Raw genomic sequence first — 13,026 nt, forward strand, 5'->3', positions numbered from 1 at the left:
CCGAAGTTGGGGCCAATACTGGAGGTCTGGGATCACCTGTAGATGTGGAAGATTGCCATTCTTCCAGAGAGGTAAATGTGGAGATCTAAGAGGGGGGGACACCTTAAATAGTTTGCAGGCGAGGCCCCATGCATGGTGTGGAGTAGTAACAGTCATGGGCAGCCTATCATAGTCCCCCAACTTCCTATAGGGAATGTTGCGAAGTGCCTCAAGGGAGCCTAATAACGTGCCTAACAAAATGCTATTAGGGTTATCTTCAGCAGGGTGAAACCAGGAGTGGATATGGTAAAGTTGCCCAGCAATATAATATAAGTATAAATGAGGAAGACCCAAACCACCTCTGTCGATGGGAGCTACTAAGACCTTCCAGGAAAGTCTGGGTAGTTTATTGTCCCACAAAAAGGGAACAAGCAAAGAGGTGACTTTCTGGAAAAAAAGGGGTGAAATCTTCACTGGTGAATTTAACAATACATATAAAAATTTCGGTAGGTATATCATCTTATAAATATTCACCCGTCCCCAGAGTGTGATAGGTAGCTTAGACCATGTTGTGAGTGCCTGCTTAAAACGGACCAAAATCGGGTCCAGGTTATTCATGGGGAAGGAGGAGAAGTCCGTACTAATGGTTATGCCAAGGTATTTAAATTGGGGTACACAGCGTAAACCCTGAATAGTGGCAGTATGGGCTGGAAGCGGGTCCAGGGGCATAAGCACAGATTTGTCTCTATTAATAGTCAGACCAGAAAAGGCACTAAAGTCATCCAGAATTTGCATGGCTACAGATAGCGATTGGTTGGGATCTGCGAGAAAGAGAAGGAGGTCATCGGCATATAGGGCCAGTTTTTCTTCAAGGGCACCCAGTCTGAATCCCTGCACCGTGATCGTTTGACGGAGTTTAAGGGCGAGGGGCTCAATAGCCAGGGCGAAAAGTAGGGGGGAAAGAGGGCAGCCCTGACGGGTACCCCGCGATAGAGGGAAGGATTTGGAGTTTATATTATTAACCCTAACTTGGGCAGAGGGGGCCTTGTATAGCAGTTGGACCCATTTAATAAAGTTAGGACCAAACCCAAATTTGTGCATAACAGCCCAAAGGTATTGCCATTCAACTGAGTCGAACGCCTTTGCCGAATCAATGGACACAACTACTCTGGAGCCTGCATTATCATGGTTAAGTTGGAGATGGGTATGGAGCCGTCTGAGATTAATAGCAGTTGATTTTTGGGGCATAAAGCCCGACTGGTCAGGGTGGATAATAGCAGTAATCACTTTAGCTAGGCGGGTGGCTAGTAACTTGGCGAGGATTTTAGTATCGGTATTTATCAACGAAATAGGGCGATAGGAGTCCCATTTTTCAGGGTCCTTCCCATCCTTGTGAATTAATATTATAAGGGCAGAATAAAAGGAGGATGGTAAGGCGCCCAATTCCATAGCATCCGCTAACGTGGTACCCAAATTAGTAAGGAGAGTGCTACCGTGGACTTTATACCAAGGTGGAAGACCATCAGGCCCTGGGGTTTTACCAGAGGATAGTCCCATTAGCGCGTCTTGCACCTCTAAGGTAGTGATAGGACTGTCTAGAAAGGCCGATTCTTGTGGTGTGAGGGCAGGAAAATCAATCAACGAAAGGAACTGCTCAAGTTGCTGTGGAGAAGCAGTAGTACGTGAGGTATATAAAGCAGAGTAGTAATCCCCCATAGTATGTGCAATATCAGTTGGATTGGTAATGACCTCCCCCATAGGGCCCAAAAGTCGGGGAATTACTGTAGGGGAGTGGGTCGGGCGAGATAGATAAGCCAATAACTTCCCAGCCTTATCAGCTTGTTCAAATATCCGTTGACCAGAGTACAATAACTTTTTACGTGTAAGACTGGTTTGTACTAGTTCGAGGGCCCGCTGACTCTGTTGGACTAGGGCATAACTGTCAGGAGTATTATTGACAACGTGGGCAGCCTCAGCCTGGGCACAGGTTTCGGCCGCCTCCTCCAACTCTTTTTTGGCAACACGTCTAGCTAGTGAGATGCTATCGATAAGCACACCCCGGGCAACTGCCTTAGAAGCATCCCAAAGGGTACCAGTGGGGGCAGACCCAGCATTATGGTCCCAGTAGTCCTGATAACCTTGTTGGCTCTGAGCCAGCACTTGTGGATTGGACAGCCAGAGAGGGCTGAGGCGCCAGCAATTATGTGGTCTTGCAGACATGTCCCGAAATGTTAACAATAGGGGAGAGTGATCTGAGAAGGCACGTTGGATGTATTCCACTGATTGAATATATTGTGTAAAGTCGCGATTGCATAGTGCCAAGTCTATACGGGAGAAGGTCTTATGTGTTGCCGAATTGGAGCAGTATTGTAATGTCTCGGGGTGTTTCCACCTCCATAATTCTAGGAAGCCCATATTCTGAACCCAGTCTCGAAACACCGTGGAATGGTCAGTAATGTGCCCTAACCGATCTTTGTCCCCATCCAACGTGGCATTAAAATCGCCAATCAAGCAAAGGGGCAATAGTGGGAAGGAGGCAAGTGCTGAGAATATGTGCTCCAAAATGGGCAGAGAGAAGGGGGGAGGCAGATATATATTTACCAATAGCATTTCCTGGTACAACAGCCTACAATGCACAATAATATACCGTCCATAGTAATCAGTCCGTATAGAGAGCAATTCAAAGGGAAAGTTCTTTCTAACCAAAATGGAGACTCCCCTGGAGTAAACAGAATAGCTTGCGTGATAGGTATGAGCCACCCATTGTTTTTTAAGAGCCAATAATTTTTGACCGACTAAATAGGTCTCCTGTAGGAAAAGGACTGAGGGTTTAAAGCGATTAACATAGTCAAACAGGGCAGCACGCTTGAACTTTGAATTGAGACCCCCTGACATTCCAGGATATTAAGGTGGGACATCCCATGGCATAGACATAGTAATTTGACACCCAGATAGCAAGTTAGTGGTCCGAAGACCTGAAAAGTGGTGCGACACGGTGCATAGTAATAGCAGACTAACAGTACAAAACAAAAGAACTACAGCGGTCAATGCAAGCAGTGACCGGTTTGTGCCCTGTCTACCCCCCAAACTTGATTAGACCTGTACCCGTAACATGAGAAAAACAAACCGTTAAACTTTTAGCAGGGTGAGGTAGTGGCGATCCGAGGTGGTATTGACGCCTGGGTAGCTTCCCTGCATCATACTGAAGGCAATTGGAGAGAGAGATAAAGTCACTTGGTAATGAAAATAGCAATAGGCTGGTATGACAAAGTCCCGCCAGGAGAAGGCGTTATGAGAAAGTACTTTCCAGGGATCCACAGGTTAACACAGTCAATCACCATGACTAGCAGAATATAGTCCAGTATAAGATAAAAGTCACAGGATAGAGGGATCCACTGTGAAATCAAGAAATAAGTGGTTCGGGAACACAACCAGGATAGCTAGGGCCGCAGGGCCGAGAGAAAAAACAAGTAGAGTACATGGGGGGGGCCATGTTGCTTACCCCAACGAGGTGGATCAAGCTGGATCCTCGTCCGGTTCCCTGGGCACCAGCCGCCGGCCCCCCCGCACATCAAGCCAGCGATCTGCTTCCGTTGGGGTGGTGAAAAAATGGGTAGCGTTGTCCGCGATGACCCGGAGCTTAGCTGGAAACATCATCGAATATGGGAGGCCCACTGAGCGGAGGCGTCGTTTTACTCCCAGGAAGGTGACTCTCTGCCGCTGTATAGCAATGGAGTAGTCCGGGAAAAGAGAGAGCGAAGATCCATTATGGGTCAGTTGACCTTTGGCCCTTGAAGCAGAGAGCGTAGCATCCCGGTCCCTGTAGTTTAAGAACCGCATTATGAGCGGCCTAGGTGGGGCCCCAGGTGGTAGCGGCCTAGTGGGTACTCTATGAGCACGGTCAATGGTCAAGAGTGGCGAAAAGGCGTCAGGGCCAAACGTAGCTTTCAGCCAGGCCTCCAGAAAGCGTTCAGGAGTTTTCCCTTCCGTCCCCTCCGGCAGCCCAATCATCCGCACGTTGTTGCGGCGCAATCGGTTTTCCAAGTCATCGGCCTTATCTGCCACATCAGACAGCTGCTTCTGGACCTGTGCTAGGCCTGCAGGAATCGGTGCAGTGACGTCCTCAAGGTGAGAGACACGGTGTTCCACTTCAGTAGTGCGCTCCCGCAACTTCTGTAAGTCCTGGCGTATGAGCGATATGTCGACAGTAATGGTGTCGAGTTGCGCAGTAGTGGAGGCATGTGCCGCCTGTATCGCCCCAAGTAGTTCTTTGTTGGAGGGGTCAGGAGCCTCGTTCAGCGTCGTATCTTGGCCGCCCGACGACAAGGGCGCGGCCTGGTCTGAGTCAGGGCCCGACTCTGGCGCTTGCTGCGAAGGATGTAAAAAGCGATCCAGCTTGTTAGTTGGAGGTTTCGGACCATACTTGCCCATTGCCTCAAGATGTAGCCAACGTGTGGCGATCAAATGATGATACTGTGTGCCTTATAACTCAGGATAACTGCCGGATGGGGAATTTGAGCAGGGAGCTCCTTCACTATGCGTCCGTTCAAGCCGCCATCTTAACTCCGCCCTGAGAACTTCCATGTTTATATTGTCCTAATGGAAGAACCACACCTATATTTTCAATATAGGAATGTAATGTCAATTCTTCCAGTAAAACATTTTAATATATGTAGGCAACTGTTTCTTCTTCAACTCACCTTGAATCACAGTGGCGACATGTCATTTTAGACTTGGAAAAGTACCGATAATACAAATCTGTGTTGGGTTATTTTATGGAACTCATTACAGAAAACTGTGTCCCCGGCTCATTACAGAATAAATATTCATCGGAATAAATTGTTTAACACTTAAATGTAAGCTTCCTACATTCAAAAATATCCTCTTTGTGGAATGATACTGTATATATGAAGCTGAGTGACTCATCTTGGTATCTAAGTATTATCACAATTTCAAACAGAAACCTTCCAGCTGTTGTATGAACTGCATGTCCCAGCTGGATCTCCATGAGCCACTAAAATAAAGGAAGGTTATTTAATAATGTCTCCTGTGTACAGAGCTAGGGAAATATTTTACAAAGTAACTGCGCCAGATTCATCAAAGGGGGAAAAAACCCTGTCCCTGAGAGATTTCTGTACTCTTGAGTTAAGAAGAATCTTTCTGTCCTAATTTGCACCAAGGAGACTCAAACTCTCACTCACTTGGCTTCCACTCAGTCTATTGGGGTGGAATTCTTTGTAGAAATATGTCTGTCTAAGGAACCCCATGAGAGATGGGCAGTAGCAAGAGCTGTGTATGTATATCTCTATCTCTCTATCTCTCTCTCTCGCTCTCTCGCTCTCTCGCTCTCTCGCTCTCTCTCTTTATCTCGCTCTCTGTCTCTCTTTATCTCTCTCTCTCTCTCTCTCTTTATCTCTCTCTCTCTCTCTCTCTCTCTCTCTCTCTCTCTCTCTCTCTCTACACACTAGAAATTGCATATTGGTATGTGTTTTAGAAGCAAAAATATGCTACTGTTTCTGATTATCATACAGTTATTAATAGTAGTAACAGCAGCAGTAACAGTATCAAATATTAGTACAATTCAGTTGACCTGGTTTGTTCCTTTGTAACCAGTTGAAGAAGCATGACAATTTTGCTAGGCTAAATTGCTAGTAGAGTATGACTATTTCAACTTTTATTTCAGAGACATCCCAGATTTTTCAAAGATCGTTCAAAAATGACACTGTTGACATTGTTTGAATGAGCCTTTTTATTCATTATTAGTACTAGCCTACAACTTGAATTCAAGTAAGAGTCTGGGTATAAAAACGTGAAACTCAAACCAAACTGTAAGAATGATAAATGATTAAATAATGATAAATATGGCTGGAAATATGCTTAATTTTCTCATGTGTTTGTGTTGCAGAACGATTTACGCTATATGGCCCTAAGAATCTAAGACAAGCTTGGAATAAGTAAGTAATGTGTTATATTTTCTACTTATGTTTCCATTGACCTTCCTAGTGTAACAATGCTACTTCCCTATTTTTGGGCTCATTACTGAACATGATAGTTTTAATATGATTTTGCTTGCATATGAAAACGAGCTGCAGACCTACTGTAAATGCATATTATGCACTATGAGTAAATAGATTCAATAAAAAAAGATTATGAGGTCCTTAATTGGAGGTAAAAAAACTCTATTGGGTCTATTTAATGTTTACATTTCAGGCCCATTTATTAAACCTTGCTTTTTTTCAGGTCAAGGTTTTTAGAGGGAAAATTCATTTTTTTGGTTGAAAATATATATATATTAACATATCTCAAAGCTGCTAAAAATCCAAATCTGAAAATACTTCATCTCAAACCTGTCGAGGTCATGTAGAAGTCATTGGCAGACAAAGTTGTTTCTTGACATTGTGATCTGCACTGGATAATCCAAAAAAGTCCGGGTTTTTGTCCAATAATCCCAAAAAGTCTAGTTTTACAGTGGAAATTAGATAAAATCGAGTTTTAAGAGCATCAATCGTACAATACGAATTGACACTGGATTATGTTGTGACGTTTTGTCGTTCTGGTTTTTTTCAAAAAAAAATTATTGATAAATCAGTTCAGTTCGTGGAAGGGAGTTTGGTCGACTTTATTTTCATTATAAAAAAAAAATCGATTTTGAGTTTTAAGCCCATTCATGTATGAAGATCCAAATTACAGAAAGATCCCTTATATGGAAAACCCCAGGTCCCAAGCATTCTGGATAATAGATCTCATACCTGTATAAGCTTCAAGTCGGTCCTACAACCAGTCATTCTAGCTTTGAACATAAATGGTTTATAGCTGCTACAATCTACAAAGAAGACAGCTTTAAAATTCTCAATCCACAGGCAAAACTCTTTATAGACATTCCTTAAGGTCTGGTTGCTGCCAAGTATTGTACTGGCACAGAGAGCTTTTGTCAGAGCTTACAATCCAAAATCAGTGTCTGGGTAAAAAGGAGATAAAAGAATGAGATTTGATGTGGGTTTAAATAAGAGCGGGTCACAAGATATGTTTTTTAAGGAGTAATGTTTTTTAAGGCACAGTTTACTCTTGTTTACAATCTAATGCCTGAAGCTCTAGGAGACAAAGAGAGGAATTATTTTCAAAGTGTCCAAGAGTTCAGAACTGTTTTAATGGTTTCTTATTTGGTGCCTGTGCTGTGGGCACAGTAACAGAAATATAGAGAAATCCATTATTCCATTAATCTGTAGCAGTAAATGTTCAAACTATAGGCTGACTCCCAGTCGAAGTGTCACTAGAATCACAACTGATCTGGGTATTACTAGTGATGGGCGAATTTGGGATGTTACGGTTCGCCGAAAAATTTGCGAATTTTCCGCGAAAATGCGCCAGTGTCCAAAAAAACTGATGCCTGTGTCCATTTTTTTTTTGACGCCGGTGAATTTTCGCTGCAGTTACGCAAATTTATTTGCCGGCGGCAAATCGCGGGTATTCACCGCGAATTTGCGCCTGCCGAATAAATTCGCCCATCACTAGGTATTACTAATATCTTAATCAATGTAATTAGCACACTTAACTGCAGGTATGGGATCCATTATCTGGAAACCCTTTATCCAGAAAGCTTCAAATTAAGGGAAGACTTCATTTTATCCACATAATTAAAATTTTGTAAAAAATGTTTTTTGATCTGTCTGGTCCTTTAAGTTAGGCTGCATTTTGCATTACCTTTGAGCCAAAACTAGCTAAACAGGGCAAGGGGATTGGGTATCCCTTCTATCCATCTGGCTAGCTCGGTCTCTGGGCCAACTTTCTGCCTACTCTTTTAATAAAAGCCTTTTTTTCTTTGATCAATCAGTAGCAGTGAATTGTTTAACTTTTACATTTACTAACTCCCCTGCAATTAACGGAGTTAGTTTAATTAGAGATAATGAGCTCTGTATAAACACCCCCCCCCATCATCCCTTTGGTTCTGGCACACAGAGAGACACTTTATTGTAGCTCTTGTTTGTTTAATGGGATTTGAGCAAGAAAACGCAGGAGATTACGAGCGCCCAAAATTACGTACGTCTTCACTGACTGAAAAATGCTGGTGGGGAATGTGCCCCTGTGCAATAGGCCTTTGTTGTAACTGTTTTGTCTTACAAACAGAAGTCCCTTATGTGGATGTAACCATCTAATCTACTTTACAAGCAACAGGAACATTTAATTTCTATTTGTGTCCCTTCTGGCCTGTTTGGCTCCACTGTAGATATTTCATATGAAATAATAAGCAAAAAATATCCTTTGCCCATACTGAAATGGCACAAAAGAAGGTTCAAACAGTAAGGAATATCACATATGTGACAGTAACTGTGACACTGCTTTAAGCTCTGGGACAATGCAACTTACAACTCAGAAACAATGATTCAGGTTGGCCTGGTGGAAAGGAGGGTGGTTGTGGAGGATCCTTATTTGGTGGATTGCCACACACCAGAAAGGGTAAACTTTGAGGGAAACTGTAGGCCAAGAAGTACAGTAAAGGAAAGTATAGAATCCAAGTGGCAGAACAGAACTGAGCTGATAGGATAAGGCGAGTGAAGAGTATAGATAGGCAATGGGTCTGCCTACTTGGCATCTTCTGTTCCACCATAACAAGGTTTTCTGATCTGAGCAATAACCACATTAGCCGTCTTGCACGGGGGACTAACTATAGAGGAAGCAGACCCTGCGGCTGGAGGGGGGCCCAGGAGTTATAGGGGAGAGAGGCCCAAATAAAGAGCAATTTCAACATATATTAATGAAAAAGGCCAACCTCTGGATATGTTGGGGCCCTAAAATTAATTTGCTGTGGAGCCCAATAACATCTATTTATGGCACTGGCCTTGCACATGGCAATCACTGATCTTCCATCACTATCAGTGCTTCTCTCCACTCCACTGAAGATAACAAAGAGATGTCATACAAAAAAACTGAACCAAATGCTTCCATTCTACCTGCTGGGTCTGTTCAAGAAGAAGACCACCATTTTTCATTGTTTGTTTATCTTATATTGTGTGCAGAGGCACTTTGGTCATGTGCACTAACAAATGTGTATCATAAAGGATCTCATTGTGTTTGCTGCCCTCAAAAATACTGTGGTGAAAAGAACAGAAAGCATACATTATATTATCAGCTAGTTGTTTGTATTCAGCAGCAGGACGCCAAAGGTTCTTCTTGCTTTCTGTTTGTTAACAGTTGTAAAAAAGCTTCACATAATAACTTTATTTTTAGGTAGCACAATTCAGTTCTTCCTCCCTTCAGAATAGAAAATATGGTGTTTTATTTTCAACGCCTACTGTTTTCTCCTTAACAGAATCTGTGCTCATTACAGGTTATTGACAAGTGAGTTAGGGATCTGGCTGTGTGAATAGCAATAGCCGAATTTTTCTAGCTTTCAAATTCTGTACCTGCTGATTATCATAGGTTTAACATTGTATGACAGAGCAAAGCTACAAATTATTTGTGTCAAGCACAGTGGGAAACAAAACACATAATTCTATCATGGGCTGCTCTGTTTATACTCTAAACGCCTTCCTTGACAAAACAATTAAGTTACCTGGAGAAGGAGCGCACCATCCAACTCCATTATGAGTATCAAGCACATCTTGATGGTTTTTTGAACTTTGTATACAGAGATCTTTTTAAGAATATGTCACTTTTCCATGACAATATCTTACAAGATTACAAGACACATTATACTACATATTTAAGGCAGGCTCTGATCAACATTGTGCTTCTAAAAGAAGATGCGATTGGGAACTGATGCAAAGCTTTCGGCTGCTCTTCAGTATCATAGCTTTCTGAGCACATGAACTTTTCTGTAACAGTGCCAACTTCAAAACTTTCTGCTTTGGGATAAACTCTCTCCTCTTTTAACAAAACCCAATCGGCATGCCTTCCTGGGACTTGGAAGAGCTTTCATCACCGTTGACAAAGGGCATGGTCAAAATAACTGTACAATTGTAATAGGCCCTGGTCTTGAGTTACCAGCAGCTTCTGCCAATCCCCTTTTCTCTATCAGCTTTGATGTAGCGCACTTTTGTCTGTGTATTTAGCCTCAATGGGAATATTTACATGAAAACATTACGCCGTTCATTGTGGTAAAAAGATTTTAAATGGTTTTTTTAATGGCCATCATACTCAAGGGGTCTTGGTGTGTGTGGAATGATAGGTTTCCATTCATATAAGCGAGGCTGATATCTGGTTATTTGAGATTATATATAACATGCAATTAGTTTAGCTGCATAGACAGAGGGTGATACAGGCATGGGACATGTTATCCAGAATGGGGTTTTCCAGATAAGGGGTATTTCCGTAATGATTTCCATACCTTGTCTACTAAATAATCATTTAAACATTAAGGGGGTTATCTATTAAAGTCTAAATGGCAAAAAATCACGAAAAATTTAGATTTTTTTACTATGAAATCTGAATTTTTATTGGGAAAAAAAATAGAATTTTTCGGAATTTATAAAACCCTGAGGGTGTTAAAAGTCTGAATAAAAAAGTACTCCAACTCAGACCTGCCAGTTCAATAGAATGTATGTCAATGGGAGAAGTTCCGAAGATACCCTGATCTGTGCTGGGTTTTGAGCAATAATTGGAAGATTTCCTGGTTTTTGGGCAAAAATCTCAAAAAGAATCAGGGTTTTCAGGCATCAAATCCGAAAAATTCATACAATTCGAATTTCTCGCGATATTTTCAAGTTTTTTCCAGCACAGGAAATTTTTTCGGAAAAATTTATTGATAAATATGGAGAAAAAAACTGTACGGATTTGGTCGCAGTAGCTTCCAGAAAATAATGAGATATTTTTATGGATTTTTGGATTTTTATAAATAACCCCCTAAATAAACTCAATAACCTTGTTATATCTTGGTTAGGATGAAGTAGAAGGTACAGTTTTATTAATACAGAGAAAAAAATTTAATTATTTGAATAAAATGGAATCTAAGGGAGATGCCCTTGTAATATGGATCTTTCTGGATAACAGGTTTCCAGATAATCCTACTTGACACCTTACCTGTTATAGCAGCATCATCATAAAAGCAATGGCAATTTCATGTACCTCTCGGAACTTCTTGCAGTTCCAGTTTCCACTTCCAACACCCCTAGAACACATGGTAGCATAAATACAGTGTAAATTTAATGAATTGCATGTTCAGTTAAATTTACATATAATACTCATAAAATTGTGCAATATTATTTTTTCTTCATTAAATCTTGTAATCGTTGGGGGCGGTGTTATTAGGTTTATTCCAGGTGTTTGTTTTGAAAAAATATCTCAGGTGACTATTGACTTGCCACTTTAAGGTACATTATGCAACTTTTTTTCAACAGCAAAACACATTTATTATTAAAACACAGCATGCCTGCTCTTTTAATTAAAGCCTTTTTTTCTTTTATTAAGCAGTACTGGAGAATTGTGTAGCTTTCCCACTTCCTAACGCATCTGTAAATTAACTATTTTAACTAGAAATAATGAGCTTTGTATAAGCAGCCCCCTCCCTTTCTTCCCTTTGGTTTATGGCCCACTGGAATACTCTGGTCGTTTTCCGGCAACGTATAAGCACTCAGTTGTAGCTGTTTTGCCTCTCATTTGGTTTAAGAGGATTTCAGCAAGAAAATGCACATGATTACTTTGGACAAAATAAGAGGCCAAAAGGCAGGCCCGGATTTGTGGAGAGGCCAAAAGGCAGGGCCGGATTTGTGGAGAGGCCACCAAGGCCTTTAAGGGGACTGCATGCTGCCCAACCACACCCACAGGAGGTGCAGGAGATATGATAGTTTTTAAAATTTTCTGTACACCAATCCCCATTGCTCTGGTCCTAATGATGAAAATTTGATTGAATAAAAGGGATGGGAAGGGTCTACGAATGACAGTGGGCCTATGGGTGCCTGCTATGTAAATCCGGGCCCTGCCAAAATCATGGGCTTCACCAGCTGAAAAAGGCCAGTGGAGAATGTGCCCTATGCCGTAGGTCTTTGTTGTAACAGTTTTACAAGAACAGAAGTGCCACTGGTAGTCTAAAGGGTGCCATACATGGCAGATCCACTTGTATGGAGAGATTGCCAAAAGAGCGGCTTTTGCCCCAATATGCCCACCTTGATTGGACTGATCTGATCATGGACCCTAGGGCACAACAGGCAGATAACTTAGTCATTAAAAAGGGGCTGGTGATCCAATGGTATTTTTAAACCTGCTCAAATTTCGGCCAGACGTCAATTGGTCCCAAACACTGGCCAATAAGCTGCCAATTTGGTCTGTCGGCAGCATTTATTGGCCCATGGAAAAAAAAAAACAGGACGATAGACACATGGGGTTTAATTACCCCTACTGTCCTTTCTGACCTGTTTTTCTCAACCATAGATATTTCATATTTAAAATAATAAGCAAAAAATATCCTTAGGCCAGGCCCAAATCATTGAATTATTGAACAAATAAAAAGGTTGGTATGGAGCCACTTTAATCTTCTTGCATACTAGTTTTTTTTTTTAGCGACTCTAACTCTCAAACCTCTAAGGTCAAGTATCAAAACTCTAAGGGTTATAATTATCATGCTATGTAAAAAAATGTTGACTATATAGACCGCACATTACCAATGCAATAGCAATAAATGGTGTATTAATCAAGCTATATAATCATTTCTAGTGTAAATGAAAGCAGCCTTTTAAAAAATGCTATGGGTAGATATATCGGTCATCCATCTCTGGGACCAGAGTGCTGCCATGAAGTCTTGGGACAGAGACAGTAATTGATGTTGATATTTACAGTAAACATTTCCCCTTGACATAAAAGAATTATCATCTGAGTCAAATTCTTACCTAATGAGTTTTAACATTGACCTAAGAAAATAAAAATTCAATTGTATGCCGTGTGCATCAACAGTTTAATATTTAGCAAAAGATTTTAGTAATTGTGGTGCAGAAGGGTTGCAATAATGACATCTGAAAATTAAACATTTTGAATCTGTATATAAATGCATACAGATTCATCCAACATGGCATCCGGATAGAATGTCTCTGGTACACCTGCCATTGCTTCAGGGCATAA

At 41.4% G+C, this 13,026-nt stretch overlaps 1 protein-coding gene across 3 annotated transcripts in view; it reads left to right on the forward strand.

The window, feature by feature from the left end:
- The window catches only part of cdk14.L (cyclin-dependent kinase 14 L homeolog), a 347,215-nt gene that overhangs the window by 240,823 nt on the left and 93,366 nt on the right, over positions 1-13,026 (forward strand). For all 3 annotated transcript variants that reach the window (XM_041565882.1, XM_018266524.2, XM_041565883.1), the window contains one exon: positions 5,885-5,933. In XM_041565882.1, coding sequence (XP_041421816.1) covers positions 5,885-5,933 — 49 coding nt within the window. The remainder of the gene's footprint in view (positions 1-5,884; positions 5,934-13,026) is intronic.

The sequence above is a fragment of the Xenopus laevis genome, chromosome 6L, assembly GCF_017654675.1.
Source record: "Xenopus laevis strain J_2021 chromosome 6L, Xenopus_laevis_v10.1, whole genome shotgun sequence".
Classification (NCBI taxonomy): Eukaryota; Metazoa; Chordata; class Amphibia; order Anura; family Pipidae; genus Xenopus; species Xenopus laevis.